The 22,975-nt window shown below is 42.7% G+C and overlaps 1 protein-coding gene across 8 annotated transcripts in view; it reads right to left on the bottom strand.

Moving 5' to 3' along the window:
- Positions 1 to 22,975, bottom strand: part of LOC310848031 (arf-GAP with SH3 domain, ANK repeat and PH domain-containing protein 1-like) — a 41,134-nt gene that overhangs the window by 9,914 nt on the left and 8,245 nt on the right. For 5 of the 8 annotated variants that reach the window (XR_014566137.1, XM_083746513.1, XM_083746515.1 and 2 more), the window contains 17 exons: positions 21,931 to 22,016; positions 20,900 to 20,975; positions 19,134 to 19,229; positions 18,432 to 18,532; positions 17,160 to 17,229; positions 16,689 to 16,776; positions 16,158 to 16,206; positions 15,277 to 15,440; positions 14,621 to 14,754; positions 13,892 to 13,983; positions 11,534 to 11,723; positions 10,690 to 10,775; positions 9,299 to 9,414; positions 8,590 to 8,657; positions 5,268 to 5,375; positions 3,879 to 4,116; positions 2,630 to 2,791 (listed from right to left, as the gene is read on the bottom strand). Coding sequence is in view for 6 of the 8 variants with exons in the window: in XM_083746513.1 (XP_083602639.1) it covers positions 2,630 to 2,791; positions 3,879 to 4,116; positions 5,268 to 5,375; positions 8,590 to 8,657; positions 9,299 to 9,414; positions 10,690 to 10,775; positions 11,534 to 11,723; positions 13,892 to 13,983; positions 14,621 to 14,754; positions 15,277 to 15,440; positions 16,158 to 16,206; positions 16,689 to 16,776; positions 17,160 to 17,229; positions 18,432 to 18,532; positions 19,134 to 19,229; positions 20,900 to 20,975; positions 21,931 to 22,016 (1,924 nt within the window). In the remaining 2 variants the exon portion in view is untranslated. The remainder of the gene's footprint in view (positions 1 to 2,629; positions 2,792 to 3,878; positions 4,117 to 5,267; positions 5,376 to 8,589; positions 8,658 to 9,298; positions 9,415 to 10,689; positions 10,776 to 11,533; positions 11,724 to 13,891; positions 13,984 to 14,620; positions 14,755 to 15,276; positions 15,441 to 16,157; positions 16,207 to 16,688; positions 16,777 to 17,159; positions 17,230 to 18,431; positions 18,533 to 19,133; positions 19,230 to 20,899; positions 20,976 to 21,930; positions 22,017 to 22,975) is intronic. The other 3 variants (XR_014566136.1, XM_083746517.1, XM_083746518.1) reach the window with 1 other exon arrangement.

Genomic DNA, 22,975 nt, shown 5'->3' with positions numbered 1-22,975 from the left:
AAAAAGGGACACGGCAGGGGTGCCCCCTATCCCCCCTATTGTTTATTTCAGTTCTGGAGGTGCTATTGAACATGATTAGAAAGGACCGGTTGGTACAGGGAATTGAGGTCAGAGTGAAACAATATAAATTGAAAGCATTTGCAGATGACCTGGTATTAACATTGCAGGAGCCTGTCTCTAGTACTAAAAGAGTGTTAGAATTAATTTCGGACTTTGGTCGGGTGGCGGGATTTAAGCTGAACAAGCAAAAAACTAAGGTTATAGCAAAAAATTTGACAAGTACAGAAACAGATGAGTTTGTGAAAGAAACAGAATTAAATGTGGTTAAAAAAGTAAAATACCTAGGGGTGTATCTGACCTCCAAAAATTTGAATTTGTTTAAGGACAACTACGAGAAATGTTGGTTAGAAATCAAAAGAGATTTGGAAACATGGTCAAGATTGAAACTTTCCTTGTTGGGCCGAATAGCAGCTATAAAGATGAATGTATTGCCAAAAATGCTATTTTTGTTTCAGACCCTACAGGTTGTGGACAAGGTGGAATGCTTTGGAAAGTGGCAGAGGGATATCTCTAAGTTTGTTTGGCAGGGCAAAAAGCCCCGAATAAAGTTTAAGATACTAACTGATGCGAAAGAAAGAGGGGGATTTGCCCTGCCAGACTTGAGGTTATATTATGAAGCTGCAGCCTTCTGCTGGTTGAAAGATTGGATTTTACTGGAAAACACTGATGTCCTAGATCTGGAAGGGTTTGATAATGCTTTTGGGTGGCATGCATATTTGTGGTATGACAAGGTTAAAGTGCATAAATTGTTTAAAAACCACATTGTCAGGAGAGCAATTTTAATGGTCTGGACAAAATATAAAGACTTATTGGAGAGTAAGACTCCGAGGTGGCTCTCACCGGTGGAGGCCAAGGCACGTAAGAGACCTAATATGGAAGCCAATTGGCCTAAATATGGGGAAATCATTGAAAAGATTGGAGACAATTGGAGGTTGCAGAGCTTGGAAAAACTAAAAAACAAGGTGCGAGATTGGTTGCATTATGCACAAATTCAAGAGGTCTTCAAAGTAGATAAGAAGGTTGGATTCCAGGTGGAAAAATCGAAACTAGAGACAGAATTGTTAGAACCAAAAAGTAAACTACTTTCGAGAATGTATAACCTGCTGCTTAAATGGAATACTCAGGATGAGACAGTCAAATCCGCCATGATAAAGTGGGCGCAGGATTTGGGGCATAACATTATGTTTGAAGACTGGGAAAGGTTATGGAACACCGGAATGAAATTTACGGCATGTAGTGCCTTGAAGGAAAACATTATGAAAATGATATACCGGTGGTACATGACCCCAGTCAAGCTTGCTAAGATATTTCACCTGTCTGATAATAAATGCTGGAAATGTAAAGAGGCGGAAGGGACATTCTTTCACCTCTGGTGGACCTGCCCGAAAGTGAAGGCCTTCTGGGAAATGATTCATAATGAACTAAAAAAGGTACTGAGATTTACCTTACCTAAGAAACCAGAGGCCTTCCTTCTGGGCATGGTGGACCGGAGAGTGTTTAAGAAGGACAGAACTTTTTTTATGTATGCTACTACAGCAGCAAGGATCCTGATTGCAAAATATTGGAAGACACAAGATTTACCCACACTGGAGGAATGGCACACGCAGTTGATGGACTATATGGAACTGGCCGAAATGACTGGCAGAATCCGAGACTTGGGAGAAGAAACATTCGAGGAGGATTGGAGAAAATTTAAAGACTATTTGGAAAAACATTATAAGTTGTATGAATGTTAAAAAACGCACCCTTTAGGAAATTCTAGCTTCAGTAAGGTTAAATTAAGGAAATGGAAATTAAGATACAAGGAGTCAGAGATAGAATAATGAAACAACTTTGTCAGAAGATTCACAAATCCTGTCACTGCAGCAAAAACCCAACAACCCCCAACTTGTGGACACTTAACAGCATCAATGACATGTCAAAATGGCTGTGAATTAGAGTGATGCATTCAGGATAGTTGTGGTCCATTCTCACTATCATGCCATGTCCCTGACTTTCATATAATCAACTTGAAGGTTATTTGCTATCTCAAGAGAATGCATTCATCCTCTCTCCATTCTGGATTGTTTGGGATGCTTCTGAAGTGATTCAGTATATGAATTGATGGGCATTTTTAAAGAAATAGCTAATGTGTTAAAATAAACCCAATTTGATTTTTAAAGGGAATTTTAGCCAGATGAACTGAATTTGTGAACCTGCCACATCTTGATCAAAATATTTTTTGCAGGTTTGCAAGATGTGGTGGCCCACATATTCAAAGTGTGTCAGAGCATTCACAGATAATCAACATTTAGAAATGGTGCAGGAAGGCGTATGAAAAAAATCATCTGTGTTTCCTAACTTCATATACCTAGAGCTATGTTTCCAGATTTTAACACACTGGTGTCCTGTGGTAGTTTGTGAATAAGAAGAGTTAACGTCCCTAGTCAATGTCAGTAGTGGACCAACGATATACCTCAGCATAAAGCCTCTCCCCCCAATAGATCTAGATTTAGATATAGATATATTCCTGCTCCTCATTTTTATAATCAATGCAGCAATCCTCAGCTGATTCAGTGAGCTCTCTTACCTGCAGTTGGGCTGGTAGGATTGAGTGGTGTGCTGGGAGAGGGCTCTGAGGAGGTTCGCTTATGTCGAATTGTCAGAGGTGGAGGCAGGATCTTTCTAGGTGCTGTGTCTGCAGGGAGGACTGACCAGCTGGGTGGGGGCAGTGGAGGAGGGAAGCTGGCGGCTGACCAAAAAAAGAGGAAAAGTCAGTGATAACACTCTTGTGGAAGGTTGTTGGACTGCAGGTCCCATCAACCTCAGCCAACATGCCCAGTGGTGAGGCTTGATGGGACTTGTAGGTCAACAATGTCTGGACAACCATGAGTTCTGCACCCATGCCCTAAAAATAAAAGAGCTGGCCATCCATACATAGGTGCAAAATTTAAGATATATTGTATAGTTTGCATATAAATAGGAGATGCATGACACTGCTCACCATGGCGGTATTTACACTTGAAAGTAGCAATCAGTTACATCTTCTTCACACCCACAGAGGTATGTGAAAGAAAGGATATCAACCTCTGCCTCCCTGTCTTCTAGGTCTCCAAAATCCCCATGAAAATACATTCTTGACCAGAGTGAAAAGTGGATATGAATAATGCACTTTTGCCCCCCCCCCCTGCAAAAAAGCTGTAGGGTACACTTTGCACATTGTGGAGAGACAGAAGCCAACATCTCTACCTAGGCAAAATGGGAGTACAGTAATTCACTGTGGGTTAAACCACAGAGCCCAAGTCTTGCCGATCAGAAGGTCGGCGGTTCGAATCCCCGCGATGGGGTGAGCTCCCGTTGCTCAGTCCCTGCTCCTGCCAACCTAGCAGTTCGAAAGCACATCAAAGTGCAAGTAGATAAATAGGTACCACTCCGGCGGGAAGGTAAATGGTGTTTCCGTGTGCTGCTCTGGTTTGCCAGAAGCGGCTTAGTCATGCTGGCCATATGACCCGGAAGCTGTACGCCGGCTCCCTCGGCCAATAAAGCGAGATGAGCACTGCAACCCCAGAGTCGGCCACGACTGGACCTAATGGTGAGGGGTTCCTTTACCTTTATGGTACATCAGGGAATCAGCCAACATAGGAATGGTGCAGTTATAGCACTATAATTCTGAAGTTTTTAATATGTAATGCTGTACGGTTTTTAACACTGATTGGGAGCCGCCCAGAGTGGCTGGGGAAAACTCAGCCAGATGGGCGGGGTATAAATAATAAATTATTATTATTATTAAATTATTATAAAGGCAGTGATGAAATAGGACATTATCGATGCTGTCTAACCTTTAGGTGCATTGCGCGGTGGCAGCGGTGGGCCTGTACAGGCAGGGGGCAATGTTGCCACAGTGGGTCTAGAGGCAGAAACATGTGGCACAGCGTATAGCTCACGGAGTTTCTCTGGGGATAGTGGACTGGCTCCCTTGGAGAAGTCAGCTGGATTTTTCCATGACTGAGCGGCTGTTCCAGGCAGATTGTAGCAGCTCTGAGGACGATGAAAGCGATCTTTTTTCGCTGGACTAAGCTGAAACGAATAAATGTAAACCATGTTAATAGAGAGCAGAATAAAATACTAGAAACCTTACCCAAGAACAGCATCGCTGGATCAGCAGCCCAATTTAATTTAGTATTCTGCTTCCAAGAGCCTCCAGCCACCAGGACGCTTTCAAGAGGTCACAAAGGGCAACAGCAGTTCCCTGTTGTTTGGTATACTACTTCTGAACATGGAAGTTCCAGCTGACAGGATGCACACAATGCATGTTGACTAAATGGATGAAGGGCTTCTCCTTGAGACGTATTCATTTTTTACAATTCCGAGGTCCCTGTTCAAATAAGAACTAATAATTATAGTCAGTGCCTGATCGTGGAAACCAGATGCTTGTCTATTTTGGATCTAAGTTTGAAACACTTAAATTGTGTGATGGCCCTTTTAAATGAGTTGTCAAACTTTTTTTCTTCAGGCAAGTGCCTCATGGTGGAGACTGAAGCCTTATTCACATTTAATGCCTAGTACGTGTGCACAGAATTGCAGCTCTATTTCCTAATAATAATAATAATAATAATAATAATAATAATAATAATGTAGCTCTCCTTTTAAAAAAAGTAATAATTGCAGTCTTGAGCATGATAAAGAACTTTCCTCTGTGGTGAATAGCTCCCTGCAGTCTTTGATTAAAACATGCAGGCCTGTATTCAACTACCTTGTTGCACAGAAGCAAGTGCAAGGATCCCCACTAATGCAACAGGATTCCAACCCCACTCTCCTGCTCCCTCTCCTATGCCCTCCCCAGATCTGTTCTAGAACAGTGAGTGGGAGAGGAAAGGGAAGATTATTCCCTTGTGCAGGCTAATGGAATGACCACAACCCATGGGTTGCAACCTAGCACAAAATCAAGTCTGCTGAAATCAATGGCTTTGAGTGGCCTTGGAATAAATTGATTAAAATGATTCACATTAATAACCCCAGTAGTGGATCATTCTTGGGATCCTGCCAATTCTATAATCCAATGACTACAGAAATATCCATTCGGTTTTGGCTATTTTCACAAACTCCCTGCCGGAAGAGGCACCCAACTTTAAGCGACCAAATGTGTTTTAGGAAGGTGCTGAGAAATGGGAAGCAATGGGCAGACCTCCAGCTCACAAAACAACTGATCAAAAGTGCTGGGACCTTACCTTCTCATCCAGATCATCGTCGCTTTCAAACATGTCTTCTTGGCCCAGCCGCCACTCATATTCCACATGAGCTCGCATGTTGAACTGATCATTTTGAGCCTGCAATAGCTGCAAGACAGAGGACACTCACTCTCGTATCTCTTCACATTCTTTCTTATTATAGTTTGGAAAAGTTCCAAAGCAAACTTTAAGTTTGCTGGAGTCCTCCTAGCTGCTCTCTTTTGTATTCCAGAGTTCCAGTGGGGAAGTGGGAAGTCATACTGCCAAAGCATAAAGGTGCTTCCAGAATATGGAGGCTTAATATTGTAAACAGGTCACTGAGATATCACAAATGGATCATTGGGAACAGTTTGTTTTCTTTTAGTTTATCAGATTTTCCCTGGAAAAGGTAAAGTCAAATTAAAAGAGGGGCAGGGCAGGATGCAGGCTGGCATTTTGATGCCAATGACATTGTGTGGATACTGCAACTTGCAGCCATGATGAGCAGCCGTCCCACAATAAATAACCATCTGAAAGCACCCAGAAGAGAAGGGGTAGTGGGGGCTATTATCCCAACACCACAAATTGCCAAATTGTTGGTGAATTGGGGCTGTATTTCTCTCATTTCCTTAACTACTCACACAGAATCATGTTTCTCACTAAAGCAGAAAAAGGTTTACAACATGCAAATGAAGAGAAGCTTTGCATATATATACCGTATTTTTCGCCCCATAGGACGCACCGGCCCATAGGACGCACCTAGTTTTTTGGGAGGGAAATAAAGGGAAAAAAATTATTTCCCCCCCAGGTGCCCTGCGCTAAGCCCGAAGCTTCTGGGTGCTGGCAAGGTCTCCGCTAGCTCTGGGAGAGCCGCGCAGCTCTCCCAAGGCTAGCGGAGCGCTGCGCTAATCCCGAAGCTTGGGGCAGGCGGAGCTCAGTGCGCCCCAAGCTTCTGGGTGCCGGCAAGGTCTATATAAAGGTTAATTTTGAAAGCCATGAGGCGGGTGGCGGGGGACAGGGAGAAAGTCAATATAGGCTCTAAGGAGCCAAAGTGATAAAGTGGATAATGATGTTGTGAATGTATAAGATTAAATGGAATATATATATATATATATATATATATATATATATATATATATATTTGCTTTCGTATATATATATATATATACACACACACACACATACTGTATTTTTCGCCCCATAGGACGCACCGGCCCATAGGACACACCTAGTTTTTTGGGAGGGAAATAAAGGGGAAAAAATTATTTTTCCCCCCCAGGTGCCCTGCGCTAAGCCCAAAGCTTGGGGCGAGCGGAGCTCAGCGCGCCCCAAGCTTCTGGGTGCTGGCAAGGTCTCCGCTAGCTCTGGGAGAGCCGCGCAGCTCTCCCAAGGCTAGCGGAGCGCTGTGCTAATCCCGAAGCTTGGGGTGTGCGGAGCTCAGCGCGCCCCAAGCTTCTGGGTGCCGGCAAGGTCTCCGCTAGCCCTGGGAGAGCCACACAGCTCTCCCAAGTCTAGCAGAGCGCTGCGCTAATCCCGAAGCTTGGGGCGAGCGGAGCTCAGCGCGCCCCAAGCTTCTGGGTGCCGGCAAGGTCTCCGCTAGCCCTGGGAGAGCCGCGCGGCTCTCCCACGGCTAGCGGAGTGCTGCGCTAATCCCGAAGCTTGGGGCGAGCGGAGCTCAGCGCGCCCCAAGCTTCTGGGTGCCGGCAAGGTCTCCGCTAGCCTTGGGAGAGCTGGGTCTCCCACGGCTAGTGGATAGCTTCCTGAAGCCTGGAGAGCGAGAGCGGTCGGTGCGCACCGACCCCCCTCGCTCTCCAGGCTTCAGGGAAAGCCTGCATTCGGCCCATAGGACACACACACATTTCCCCTTCATTTTTGTAGGGGAAAAAGTGCGTCTTATAGGGCGAAAAATACGGTATATATATATTTAATTTCTATACCAGCCTTTATCCAAAGATCACAGAGTGGTTTACAATATAAAAACCCAAAACTATATAACATAGTAACAAAAATAATACCCCCTTCCAGTTTAGAAGGCCATAGATTGTTTAATTGGCCAAAGGCCTGGGAGAAGAGGAATATGTCTAACTTGGTGGCTACCGTCTCCCAACTTCTCTCATTTTCATAGGTGAATTCACACAACTGCACTACTTTTACAGGGTATAGTTTTAAAGTGCTAGGTAAACTGATAACCTTGTTTTCAGCAAAGACCAAGTGAGAGTGTGCACACAAAATAAGCATAGGAGCAATGGGCAATGATAGTTTCATAGTAATTTGAATCTCCTGAAAATACAGAGCACTAGATATTTAATTTTGCCAAGAGCTCAATATTTGGGTATGTCCAGATTCCAGACACAGGAACACAGGAAGCTGCCTTACACCAAGTCAGACCATTTGTAAATCTGCCTCAGTATTGCCTACACTGACTGGTAGAGGCTCATCTGCATTTCAGACGGGGGCCTCATTCAGTCCAATATGGAGATGCCAGAGTCTGAACCTTCTGCATGCAAAAATGATGCTCTATCACTGAGCTATGGCCCTTTCTACATACCGTATTTTTTGCACCATAACACTCACTTTTTTCCTCCTAGAAAGTAAGGGGAAATGTCCGTGCGTGTTATGGAGCGAATGCCTATGGATGGCGGGGGGATCTGCTGCACTCGTGAGCAGAGGATCCATGGTTCCCCTTCCTTCCCTCCTCCGTGGCTCGCTTTGAAACAGCAAAGCGGGAGAAGAGCGGTTGAGTGGGGAGGAGAGAGGGACAGAGAGCCTGCTTGCTTTAAAGGAGCAAAGCGGGAGAGGAGAGGAGCCTTCTCCTCTTATACCCCTCTTCTGCATTATTAACAGCATCCTTCTCCACCCACCCCACGCGTGTTCCTTGTCCCTTGTGTGTTTTCCCTTCCCTCCCCACTTAAAACGTGGTTACAAAGCACAGATTCACATGGATCCTCAGGATTTTTGCACTGGGTATTCCCAAATTCACCATCAGATCATATAGCATGTCCATGGCTACAGCTTGCACCAAAAAAATCATGCACCCACTGTTGCCTGGGGCCGCAGTGGTGCAAAAACGTGGTTACAAAGCATGGATCCACATGGATCCTGAGGATTGTTGCATTGGGCTACCCCAAACTCACCGTCAGATCACATGTCTGTGGCCACAGCATGAACCACAAAAATCATACATCCACTGTTTCGTTTAGAATATTTTTTTCCTTGTTTTCCTCCTCTAAAAACCATGTGCGTGTTATGGTCGGGTGCGTGTTATAGAGTGAAAAATACAGTACTTCTCAAGCTCATTACTTTCCTATAGTGGCAAAGCAGAGATAAACCTCTCATTTCTTACCAGATTTTCACACACATCGTGATTCATTTGCCTAGCAATATCGAGGGCTGTCTCTCCAGCTTCATTCGCTGTTAAGAAATATCAGATGACACCAAATGAGTAATAATGAGAGCAACAGACTAAGCTCTATTGATATCATCATACTTTTAGGGACGGGGGAGAAATTTGATTCAGTTCACATATAAAGCTGAATCTTTCAAATTGACACTTTCCAAAAGAATATGGGAACTGAAACATGTCAAATTTTACATTTAGCTGAATTTTTTAACTCAGTTCTCCAACCAAACAATGTTTACAAGAATGCATATATTAGGAGGAAATGTGTGTGGGAGAAATGAGGGGAGCTTGTCACAGCAGGAGGGGGAGACATTGCATGACTCTTCACTATCCTGATTCATCTCTGCCTCGTGATCTCCCTTCTCCCACTCACCTGCTTTAGCTTCTGCCTCTGGTCCTTGATTCTCTCTGCCACAGACTCTCCTAACTCACTAAGCCCTGTTGCCCCTTCAACCTCTGACACCTCTTCCTTCCAGGGCTTCTCCCTCTGACCACTCAGTGTCACCAATCCCTGGGCTCTGAGCCTTCTTCCCTTGGTGGGTTCCCCAGCAGGTCCCCCCCCCCATTCCTCTGCATCCAACCAGTCTGTGACAAGTAAGCAGTTATTTCCCCTCCTAACTCAAACAATAATTTTTGTTTGGAAACCACTTACTGATTGTGATGTTGGCTCTGGCCCGTAGAAGGAGTTTTATGCATTCAGGTTTATTGTGAAGGCTGCAGTAATGAAGTGGGGTGTTGCCTTTAGAGGTCTGCTTCACCAGGCTCCCACTGGATGAGAGACAATTATTAGCCAGGCAGACTGTTTCCCATTTATAGAATACTTCATTTCTTTGATGGCTTAATTAACCAAGTACTGGAATCTATCTACCAATAACTCCCCCTTACTAACATTCACACTCCAGATAAATGTACATTTTTGACAATATATACAGTCAGTGAATCTAAGCAATGCAATGGAGTATGGCTTGAATATGGGGAGCAAGTCTTGGGTTATGCAATTAAATACTGCTGAGAACTGGAAGAGGAATAGATATACCTGGACCTTGCCATTACAGTGGTACCTCGGGTTACAAACACCTTGGGTTACAAACACTTTGGGTTACAGACTCTGCTAACTCGGAAGTAGTACCTCAGGTTAAGAACTTTACCTCAGGATGAGAACATAAATCGCACGGCGGTGGTGTGGTGACAGCGGGAGGCCCCATTAGCTAAAGTGGTACCTCAAGTTAAGAACGGTTTCAGGTTAAGAACAGACCTCCAGAATGAATTAAGTTCGTAACCACAGGTACCACTGTACTGCCACAGCTTCAACAGCTGCAATTGACATCACTCTGTTCTCTCCAACATTTCATTTCCTCATTAGCCGAGGGAGTTAGTGTTGCCATCACCGCCCCTCCCCAGGTGTTGATAAGTGCCATTACATACACACATATTAAGCACACACACAGCTGATCCAGCTCTCCAAGAATTAAATTCTGTTTTTGTCCAGGGACTCAATCTTCTAATTAACATGACCAAATTCAAACACATGCATATAATTGTCAGCATCATTTTCAGGGCTGGAGACTCAGAAGATAGCACAACAGCATGTAACATATAGAGAATGCCTTTTGGCACACACCAGGCACAAATTCACACATGCATGCTCAGCACTGGATGACATGCTCAGCCTGATGATGATTTACATGAAGGAACATGCCAGTCTAGTTCAAACACCATAGAGAGAACTTTAATATCTTTTCCAACTCAATGGAGAGAGTGCTTTAAAAATAATAATAATGGGGCAGGGAGAGGGGGCTGAAGAAAACTTCAGAAGAGCCCAAAGAGACAACACTTCTTCAAGTCCAAGTAGCTTCCCTTCCTCCCCAAACAATGCAGAAGCCTTTTTGCAAGGAAATAGAGTGTGTGTCTTCCTACTCTCATTCAGGACTTTTCTGTTGTTGCAAATAATAACAATAACAATAACAATAATAATCCCAAAACAAAACCCCTCAATAGTAGGTCTTGCCTCAATTTATCATGAGGCCTAGGGAGTCAGCTTACCTATTCTGCACCAGAAAATCTACAATATGCAAAGATGTTCGGTCACATACTAGAACCGCCAGATGGAGAAGTGTCTCGCCTGGCTCCTTTAAACAAAGAAAAAGAAGAAGACAAAGTGATTGTGCAACTATGTTTTGCTGCTTTCTTTGCTTATTGAAAAGTCCTAGCCATTGCTTTTTAGCATCAAGGAAATCACTTCCTGATGGCATTCATATCGCTCTAAAAACTTCAGGGGAAGGCTTAGGCAAGCTCTTAATTGCATTTTGTAATCAGTTCCTGACATAAACTTCGAGCTAAACTACATGCTATGTGTTAAAATGTTTATACGCTGCAAATTATGCAGGCAACTCAAGACAGTTCAACAGCAATATCCAAAAATATAATCTAAATAACCATTAAATAAATAAAGTACAGTGGATCTGCCATTATTTCTCCCTGACAGGGTTTTTTTTTTTTTAAAAAAAAGGGGGGGAAGGGAGGCAATACTGTATATGAAATGCAAGAGGCAATGGGAGAAGTACATAGAATACACAGAGGCAAAGGGGAATATGACCCTGGGTGCCAAATGCTGAGTAAAAAATAATGAAGAGGAAACAACTGTGTGCTTTATTATGCAAGCAAAAGGCCTTGGAGAAACAGCCAAATAACTAAAGCAATGCTATTCAGTGACTCAGAGTTTATGAATCTCCTTAGTGTATAGCCTAGGCGCAAATACCTTCTTACAGGGTTCAATAAAACCTGTTCTGGTTGGACTGTGTGTGCTGCTTTCCTCCTGCAACATTGGTGTTATCTCTGCTAAAGTGTAGGTGTGCTTGTCAGCTCTTTGGGGCAGCAGAAGCCTCACCTGCCTGTAGTCCAGAAGGGCCTGATTTAAATCCACCTTTTCAGCATATGCCTGAAGCAAGATAAATATATCCTTGTCTTTGACAGCATCCTGCAGATCCTTGAGCCTGGCAGCTGGGCTCTCTGTGGTCCTCCGAGCAACATACTTCCTATCAACATACTTGGAGATGATAAAATCCTTCCGGAGAGCCCTGTAATGGTGCAAAGCACAAATTGGAAACCATGGCTCTGATGGGGCATTTTGATGCAAAGCCAGCAGAAAAGCCGATGTCAAGATTAGCCTCTAAGTCAACAAGGAGCAAAAGTTCAGAGCTTCAGTCTATGGGTAGAGACTATGGGCTTCACCAGATGACCTATTTACTGAGCATTCATCATGATTTGCTTACACAAAACCTACACGGAATTTAGGCTATGCCTGACCTCTATTGAGCATTTGTTCTGATTTGTTTGCAGGGTGGTTATACAACAATGCATTCATGTTGAATTTGTCCTGATTTGCTGACACGGCAATTATAGATCTTCCTGTTTATAATTTGTTCATCCCACACATCTTAGTTCATTTCCCTGTCACTTTCCTAACTGCAAAAATATGTTTTCTTGAACAAACAAAAAATAAATAAATGGAGTCATTGTGACAGACTGCTACGATCCACTTTAACTGTGCAAACCTATATTCCTGAAATGTGCTAGAATTCCTCCTCCAAAACATTGACAGTCTAGAGGCAACCTATTCTTTTCTTTCCCACTCCCTGTTCCGGCTCTCCATCACATTGCTTTTTGCCTCTAATCACAGCTTTGGGTGGCAATTTTTTCCAGAATTTTTCTCTGTGGAGTGCCAAATGTCATACCTGCAGATCCATAGAGGTAGAGGATCAGAAGGTCATACAGACCGATGGCTCTGGCTTTCTTATCTTAGAAATCTTCAACCCTGTTCTAGTACTCCAAAGTCAAGGTGCTCTTATCACTTGACAAAGCTGGTAAGGACCAGTTTAGGATATGCTTTATATTTTATGTAAAACATCTCACACCTTGCCCTTTCAGAAGCAGAAAATAAATCATTGTTTTAAAGTGTTCTCCGATAAGGGAATTAAGTTTAACATATGAAACCTGGCTTCTTTTTCCTTAGCCTAATTATTATTGGCTTACGGTAACACAGAGACAGGTTTTTTCACTAGTGTCATTGAGAACGCTGACCTTGCTGAAATACAAGAGAGGCCCATCAGTATTGGCATGCTGCTGGTTTTTGAAGTCACACCTGTTTAGACAAGCATTTATTTGATCTTCTGCTTTAAACCTCCTGCTTTAATTGTTTTAATTGCTGTTTCAGCTCTTTTAAATGTGCTGTTTTAATAGTCTTGTTTTAGGGCTTATCTATACTGAAGAAGTGTGCATGCACACGAAAGCTCATACCAAGAACTAACTTAGTTGGTCTTTAAGGTGCTACTGGAAGGAATTTTTTTGTTTTGACTATACTTAACTGTCCTCTGTGCTTTCTCATCATGGTCCACACTTTAAAACTCTGTTTCTGAGCACTCTTTCTTTCTGCCCTGCAAAAACCTACGTACCCTTGAGTACCCCCCAGAAAAAAGCATTTACTACTACTACAACTACACAACAGGGTTCCTATGTTTAACAGGGGTTGGGGGCAGGGTAGGCTAAAAAACTACCAGGATTTTACCAGGGATCTTCCTATATACCTGGCTCTCTACATCAAAACAGCAGTGGAGGAAAGTCTGTGTCCAGACAATCTCTAAAGCCCAAGTCCTCAAGTGTTAAGCCCAAGTCCTTATTACACATTCACTCTCTACTAATTTAACCCACATCATTTGTAAGATATTATGTCACAAGTAGTACAAGATATTCCTATAAATTAGTCAGGCAAAATCTACCTATAGTGACACCATGCTGCCTTATTGTCTATCTGCTATCTTCTCCTACATATCTAAGAATGCACTCTAATAACATTGACAGTAGGACCTTGCAAACAGAGAGGTAGGACTTTTGCCTTCGTTCCCTGCTTTTACATTTCTCAACTGGATTATGGACTTGATGAGTCATTGGGTCTGACCAAAGTATACCAACAAAGTATAAAATATCTATTTTAATAGATTCCATAGTTGCCATCTCTCACAATATAACCACTTAATGCACTGGCTGTAATAAACCCTCTTTGAAAGTTCTTGCCACAATCAATTATAGACAATAAATAAATGGGTGTCACCAAAATTTGTTTTGTTTTGACATTTGGCTTGCGGTGTAATGTCTGAAATGTTTGTGCTTCTCCCACTGCACACTCCCCAACACTCTTTCCCACTCACCAGAATAAAAACAAAACAAAAACAGAATTAAGATTATTTACATTGCACTATCAGTAGAAGGCTTTAGAGATGCGCTGGGAAGATTGGCTTCAACAATGTCATTAAACTGTGTGTTTCCAATATTCTTTGCCAACTGCAAAACAAATAAGATGTAATTTAACACACAACAGGAAATAAAAATATAGCTACGTCAATGCCAAGCATGTGCTTACCCACAAGCTGCATCCTGGATGGGTCTTATGACAGAGAAAATCAGGTTAGAGTAGGAGAAATGTTGAACTATGGCAACATTTGAGTAGTACCTCTGTGTTATTTATGCCTTGCTTAGCTTAAATGTAAAGGAAGGAGTAAGGAGGAAAGTAACAACAGACACAGACACTGTGTGTGTGTGTGTGTACACACTATGCATTTAAACCCCATGATGCCCCCCAAAGAATCCTGAAAAATGAAGTTTGTCAAGGCTGCTGGGAATTGTAGCTTTGTGAGTGGCAAACTACAGTTCCCAAGATTCTCTGAGGGGAAGCTATGTGCTTTAAATGTATGGTCTGGGTTAGCAGGCAAGGTGAAACCATGGTAACATCACAGAATGTGGCAGACTGCAAAATAATTGGGGTAGAGAGGAAAACAGCATAATCACCGAAGGAATGTTGGAACCAAAACAGAGCTTATTAAAGAGGTGAATCAGTTGTACTTGGAAGGGGAAATGCCATCATGAACTTTGAATGGAAGGTGGTTGTAGTAGTGCAGAACACAGTAAGAAACACCCTTACCAGAAGCTCTGAGGTTGCCAGTTTGTCCAAGGCTACTGACTGAATACGGGAATGATGGACACCCATCTCTCGGTGAATGCCAGAGCATTCAATGCAAATCAGGATTCCCAAATTAATGGAGAGCCAAGCTGGGTCTGTGCGGAGTAAGCAAGAATAAAACAGGTATTGTCACCTTGCTGAAGGTGATGGACAGTATGGTAAGAAATCTTCACACTTTCACAATTATCTTCAAAGCTTCAAACACATAAAAATGAAATGAAATAATAGGATGCTTAGTGAAAACTAATGACTTCCTAAAAATCACTGCAACCTCCCCATCCCCCGCCCACATGCCCTGGGTTGCTGTGGGAAAGAGAAACCTGGCGGACAAGCAGTGGCAAAAGAGACCCATCAGCCATGTCCAACAAAGTCTCTTGCCAGGACAATTGGATGGCAGTGGTCTTATGAATCATTGAACTGGCATTGACCAGACCCTGAGGCAGGGATAGTCCTCAGACAATGACAGTCCTCAATAGTGACATGATCTGGTCATAGCATAAGTCCTCCTTCTGCTCGTGATCACTGAGATTGGGTATCCCAATGCATCCCCCTTTGTAGAACCTGCCCCAGCCATTCAGGGTCAAAATGGGAAGTAGTTCAGCTGTCTCCTTTTGCACCTGATGCTGAGCAGTCACAGCACATGCTGTTTCCTGGCATGCGCTTTATCTCCTTGATGATAGCTCCAGTCAGGTCGTCCATGCTGCACTCTTCCCTGCCTTGTGCTTGCTTGAATGCCACATTGAGAGCCTCTTCTTTACTATTGCTGAGGACAGAGACCCATCTGCAAGGCAGAAGGAAACTGCTGTCAGATAAACTGAACTTCCTCACCCTTTCAGTCGGCCTAGGCCTCTGTACTGTGGAGTGCATGCATGGCTGCAAGTGGAAGTAAATCGAAGCCACAATCTGTAAGGAATCCAAAGTAAATACCTTCCCCATGCATGCCACTTCCTTAAGCAAAGGGATGCAAGGCAACAGATGAGCTTGAAGATGGCACTTCAAACCACACTATGATGTTGTTAGGACACTTTGCTAAGATGGAAGATGCTGGACCCATAAGCAGAGGTCCCACCTGCACCTGGGCCACTATAGCAGGAGACTGCAGTTCCCATCATTCCTGACCACTGACTGTGCTGGATGGGGCTAATGGAAGTTGGTGTCCAACAACATCTGGAGGGCCTCAGGTGCCCCATTCCTGCAGCTGGGGGATGCAGGCACTCATATATCCTTGTAAATTCTGTAGGTTTAATGTGATGGAGGTCAGCCTCCCCCTTCAAATTCAGTCTCAGTATATTTTGTTTTTTTGTTTTTTTAAAGTCTACAGGAAGAATAACAGAACCATGCATAATGTGTAGTTCTGCTCAAAGCCCTGTTAATAGATCAAATGGTTGGGGCTTTCCCCTAACATGAGAAAACAATAAACATAGGAGAAGTGTCACCTGTTGCACTTTTTCAATCCACACAGGTCTTAAGGGCTCCATCCCTCCTCCCCAATACTTACATGGTACATTCCTGTTCGTCCTCTGCTAGAAAGTGGTATGTTCGGTTATCTGATATAAACACACACACACAGAGAGAGAGAGAGAGAGAGAGAAAGAAAATTTGTTTTAGAAATATTATCAGAACACAAAATGATCCCACGGAATCTCCCAACAAACCATGAGCTGTAAACCAAGGTTTGTTTTTGATTTACCACTCATGGTTAATTAGGAGGTGATGAAACATGAGCCATGGCTTGGCCTAGGTTGCACAACTGCAGCACAGCTGGGGAGGAACAAAATGCTCTGGGGACCTGCATGTTTGCTTATTCTCACTAAACCATGATTAGGCTTACATTATGTATAAATGAGGCCAATGGCTAGCCAAGGTCACCCAGTGAGAAAGGAATGAAATTCAAGGATAAGGTAAGGTTTAAGATGCATTCCCTCCCCGGACTCCTACAAAAAAACCCCTCTTCACCTGTACTTTTCCTATGAAGCACTATAGAAAAAGGGTGCTCTTTGAAATGCTTCCTCAGAAAATGAGGACTTACGTGAAATAAGATCAAAGCACTTCCTGTCATCCACGTTTGGCTTCACTTGGCAAGTGAGCAAATTCAGCTTGACTGGAGTGCGATTTAGCTAGGTGATGAAAAAGAAAAGAATATTGTAAGTCAGTTTCAACACTGTCCAGCTGCACAACCTGCATACAATGTGGATTATGCACATACGAAACAGAAATCAGGTGGATCTCCACTACACACTCATCATTCTAATCACCACTAGACCAAACACTGGGGTATGAAGAGCAACAGCAAACATTGTCCAGAACCAGGAAAAACTCACTCCTGACCCCTGGGATAACAAGTACTTCTTTTAAAGGGATACTTCCTGTTTCACTTTTGTAGGGAAGGTGAGCTTTGGAAATACCCTAATAAAGTTATTGTACGTAACTGGTTTCTGAAGAAGCTTATTCTCTAATCCATCTACACTGAACAGGTTCTAAGACGAAGCATGATGCCTACCGTGCTGTGTGAGATGGTCAGGTAGCCATACCTGACTGTGCATTTTCTCTTCTGCCAGACCTTTCTTAAGCTGAAAGTTAAAGGTAACATTACATTAAACAGAAAGTCTCAGGTGGGAGACCCAACCTGTCAAATACTAATTCCAACCACTTCACTAGGGTAAGTGCATCACCAAAGGGCATGATGGAAATAAACACGATGGCTGTCATCCTAAATTAATTTACAGAAGTTCATGGGAGGAGTGTCTACTGTTGTTTTCCCCTCTTACACTCACAAAAGTCTCCCCGGAAGACTCACTTGAACAAGCATCTTAGTGGCAACATCACATCTCTTACTTAGCCCTTGTTACAACCACATAGGATATTTCTAAAATGACATTGGGTTACATATAAACATGACACAACTCAGTCTGCCAATTTTTGTGAGGGTAAGGCATAGACCTTTCACCAGCAGCATAACAAGCAGGAATTCAGCACCACATGTCCCTCTTCTCAACATGGAAATGCATGATGAGAAATTTCATCCACTGAAGTTTGGCTCGTTCGGTAGTTGCTTGTTTCTTTGTTTTGTTTATTTATAGTCTGCCGTGCCATATAAAATCTTTCCAGGGCAAGCCTGAAGAATGATTTGGTTCACATGTCACATTAAATCATAGTTAAAACAAACAAACAAACAATGGTTTAATGTGAGCACATGGTGTGCTGGTGCATGCTGCTGGAAGGGTAGACACTTCTCTACTCTTTCACTACCACTGCTGGGAAGCAAGCCAGAGTCTGTTTTGGCATGCTGCCCAAATCCAGGTTTGTGGTTTGCTTCTCTCCAAACAAACCATGAGCAGTGAAACTAAGGCTTGTTTTTGGCTTGCTACTCATGGTCTGTTTAGAGGAGAAAAATCATGAGCCCAGGTTTAAATATCACAACAAGCCAAACTCTGGCTTCTTTCCTGGCAGAGTGGTAACAGCATGGGTGCAAGAGGAGTAGGCAGAACTTTTCAGCAGCATGTCCCAACACACTGTGCATCCACATCAACCCATTGGCTGCTTTAAACTTTGGTTTAATGTGATGTGTGAACCAGACCTATGAGTGTGGAGAATGCTGCTGAGTTCAGGTTCTGCTTGCAGGCTTCCCTTAAGCATCTGGTCTGCCACTGTGAGAACTGGACTTACATGAACCATTAGCCTGATTCAGCAGGCTCTTCTTATGATTTTGTTGCTGTAAACTGAGCTCATAAAATATATTTGCAGTTGCCAGATCTGAAGTGGTTTCACTTACCCATCACTTTTCTTAAAGAGACTCCCAGATCTCTCTGTGCCATACTGCTTATTTCCCTGTAACTGGTGCATGCTGTATCTCAATGGCTTGCTAACAGAATTCTGTTGGGAAACAGAACAGGTTTGCAGCACTTTGTAGTTTTTCTCAAGTACAAATCTAATATTGGCCCAGGGTTCAAAAATCCAAGCTTCATGCCCTTACAATTATTCCAAACCTCTGTTCACATTCACCAAAAACATTTGTGAAATAGAGTTCCTTATTTTCTGACTCCAGCACACTAGAATTTTAATGTAAACCCACCCAATTTGCACATTCTGAACCAAGATGGAAACTGAAACACAGATATCTCTCAAAATCTGTCCAAATTTTGCAATGCGGATCTCAAACCAAACAAGATACACAGAACTGCACATATTAAGGGAAAGCGCGCACACAAAATGAGCTTATTAGTGAAAGTAACATGGAAAAATACATATTGGGGAAAATGACTTGCCCAAATCCATATCAATGGCCACGATGCATACAAAATATGTATATTAGGAGAAATGTGCACAAAATTGCATGAAGATTTTTGAGTCCTTTTTTTTTTAATCACACTGATGAGGAAACTGAACTTAAGACTGAAACAATGTGGAACTAAGGGAAACCAAATTAGCTAATTCATCCATCCCTATTCCTAGGCAAAAGGAGGTGCTCCCTCACCAGTTTTACCTCTTTGGGCTCCAGCTGCAGCGCTGCTTTCAGCTGATCGCGAAGAGAGCACAACTGCTTCTTCTCCTCATCCTGCTTGGCCTTCATCTGAAAGGGCAGCGCAACAAACATTCCATCAAGCAAGGGAGTTCTTCCATCTGCTGCTGCTGCTGCTAAATCCCTTCAGTAGGCATTTCCTTCCTGTTTTTACATTCTGCACTGAGTAACTCTGCTATGTATACTGCAGAGATGGGGAGGCCGTGGCCCTCCAATTCCCAAAACAGTTCCCAGCCAGCTTGGTCAATGGTCACTCCCAATGGGAGCTATTGTCTAACACCAATATCATTTGGAGGGCCATAGGCTTCCCACACTTACAAAGACTAAAAGTAACTAAGGCTGATCACCACTTGCACAAGTCCCTGCTTAGATTTTCATGTGCCTGGACTTTTAGTCCACATCCAGTTCTGTCACACTATTATAGTGCTCTTCTGTGGCTCCACATGGCTGACAGGAACCAGTGCAGTTGAAAAAACAAGATATGCATTTTGTATTAATAATAGTTGTGTCCTCTGCACCTGTACAGAATAACACAGGGCAGTGAACCTGACAATGGGTATTTTCTGCTTCTCCTCCTGCACTGTATAATGCCTCTTCTTCTGTCATACATGGAGCAGCAACCATCAATTGTTTCAGAAGTCTTGTCTGCCTTTTTGCCTTTTCCTGGCTCATAACATTGGAACCTGTTTTACATGTTTGAATCCTCTCATTTTCTGTTTTATTTCCTTTTATGTGTTTATAATATTGCTGTTTTATTAGTTTTAGTTCAATGATATTATACTATGCCTTAAAAGCAGTAGACATGGTGACAATATTATTGTGAAGGGGGAAATACATAACATTTGCCTATTCTCCTGCTGTAGCTTTTATGATCTGATTATGTTCTGATTTTTAGATAGCTTTTGAGTTTTTGGTTGCTTTCATTTAATTCTGTTAGCCAGCTTAGATCCTTTTTAATGAAAGAAAGGCAGGATATAAATCTTTTAGAGCACAATCATTTACCTGTCTACTCAGAAGTAAGCTCCACTGAGTTCAATGTGACTTACTTCAGGGAAAGTGTGTACTGTATAGTATTGCAGCCCTACAGTAAGGGTCTACTGTGACTTTATCCCAGTAAGCATGCATAGAATTGCAGCCTTAGTACCTTAGAATAAAAAGTATCATGCTACAATGAAAAGTGATCTGAGAATGATACAAAAAAATGACCATTCAAAATCTCAGGGTGCTCCAAACCATCAGCAGTTTGTCCAAATGACTCAGGTGCATATTGGAACTTAAAGTTTGCACAATTAAAGTGGATTGAAGTGCTCTGTCACCCCAACACAAGAAATCAACTTAAAAGCCAACAGAGTTTTTGTAGTTTTGAAAGTGATGTGGAAATGCATAGAAAAGTATGGGATGAATGACTGATTATAACAGGAAGACATCTAAACACTCAACAAGCAAATCAGGATGGATGTTCATTGCCTTTTAACTACCCTGTTAAAAAACCCCACACAGAACAAATGCTCCACTACCTATGGATGAATGAGGAATCAACCGATCGTCTGGAGGAGCCCTGACATATTCTCTAGTGCTGCTGTATTCAACTAATGTTTACTCAGACTAGACACACTGAAATTAATGGACCTAAGTTAGTCACGGCCATTAATTTCAGCAAAGTCTGCTCTCAGCAAATGTTAGTCGAACACAACCCTCTGAAACTGATGAAGCATACTCACACTCTGAAGCTCAGGAGTAAGATTCTCTATAAACTGTTTGTGCTTCTCTGTTGCCTTTAAACATGCCTGGAAAAAACTGTCAGAAAAACATTGTGGAACACAAGTAGAAAAAGGATATTCCCAGTTCCCAACCCAGAGGCAAAGCACAGCCATCATAGCTAGTAGCCACTGACACCCTTTATCCTCCATGGATTTGTATAATCCTCTTTTAACACATTCTGAGTTGGTAGCCATCACTGCCTCCTGTGCGAGTGAGTTCCATAGTTTAACTATGCACTGCGCAGAAAAGGGGATTCTTTAATCTGTCCTGAATCTTCCAACATTCAACTTGGTTGGACAACAACAAGTGTTAGTGGTATGAGAGAGAAAAACTTTATCCACATTATCCATTCCGTGCACAATTATATAAACTTCCATCACGTCACTTCATACTCACTTTTTATCAGAAATATAAAATGCAACCTTTCCTCATAGGGGAGCCACTCCACCCCCTCAATCATTTTGCTTGCCCTTTTCTGAGCCTTTACCAGCTCTACAATGTCCCTTGGAGGTATTCCAAAAATGGTTGCATAATCCAGGGCTTAATCCAGATTGGAATGTTCTGGCACTCCCTTAAGGCTGGGATGGGACCTTTTTTGAGTCTGGGGGCTGCAGTGGAAAATTGTAAGGGGCCACATTTCATAAGCAAGCAGGGCCAGAACCAAACGTGGGTGAAGTTGGGCAGCGCAGTATCACACATCTTGAACACACAGGCACAATCACACAAGTTACTTAACGCAGACGTATACTTAAGGGCAAGGCTTAAGGGTTGTAAAAATTTAATGTGGGAAAGCTCTGCTATGGGGAAAGAAGACTGTTCAGAATGAAAAAAAGATGTGTGGAGAGAGAGATCTCACGCACACTATAAATGAAAAATAAATGAATATCATAAGGCTCTCCTACAGAAGCTCATGATGTAATACTGTTGGGATGCTCAAGAATTTATTGCAACGTTGTGAGGAATGAGAATATAGGAAACTGAATGCACTTACTTGAACTGGGAGTTGCAGTGATTGATGTTGTTCTGCAGCAAGTCAACTCCTTTCTTGGTGTTAATCTCATTCACTTTAATTAGGTACTGGAGAGAAAGTGATCAGGGACCTGCTGAGTTTACTTATTTTGTTTTGTTTACTTATGCCTCCTCTGCTCAAATAGAAAACAATCTTCTGCAGTGATTTGTTTTGTTTAAAAATGTTTTCCCCAAATTACATGACTTTTTTTTTGGTAAATTGTACCTTGCATCATTAGCATAATTAATTTGCTACATGAACTATATAATACACTAACTGTTCTTCAAAGACAGCACAATAAACTGGCTAAGATCTAGATTTCTTGTAAGCAGAACTCAAATGAAGTTCCTGCTGCTGGAAAGTGATGCTGGTGGATATGTTGTTAAGATATCCCTTTAAAAGTAAAGGACCCCTGGACAGTTAAGTCCAGTCAAATGCAACTATGGGGTGTGGCGCTCATCTCACTTTTCAGGCCAAGGGAGCCAGCATTTGTCCACAGACAGCTTTCTGGGTCATGTGGCCATCATAACTAAACCACTACTGATGCACGGAGGACCGTGACGAGTGCCAGAGCAGCACCTATATAACCACATTGCATTGTACCAAAGGGAATACACTCTCTGGGCGAAGCATTGCATTTCGCCAGGTACAAAACACAAAACATTAAGACTTTAAATGCTGGAAAAATCTGATATCCTGGCAAGTGAGCCACAATCCTGAAAACTGCACAGAAACAAAATAGAGGTTCAGCGCCGAGGGCCTTCTGGCTGTCCCAGGGAACCAGGCAGAGGGTCTTCTCGGTAGTGGCACCTGCCCTGTGGAACGCCCTCCCCCCAGATGTCAAAGAGAACAGCTACCAGACTTTTAGAAGACATCTGAAGGCAGCCCTGTTTAGGGAAGCTTTTAATGTTTGATGCTTTACTGTATTTTAATATTTTGTTGGAAGCTGCCCAGAGTGGCTGGGGAAGCCCAGCCAGATGGGCGGGGTATAAATACCGGTAATACATTATTATTATTATTATTATTA

This window comes from Podarcis gaigeae, assembly GCF_964106915.1.
Source record: "Podarcis gaigeae genome assembly, chromosome: 6".
NCBI classification, from domain to species: Eukaryota; Metazoa; Chordata; class Lepidosauria; order Squamata; family Lacertidae; genus Podarcis; species Podarcis gaigeae.
This window is presented reverse-complemented; position numbering and strand designations above follow the sequence as displayed.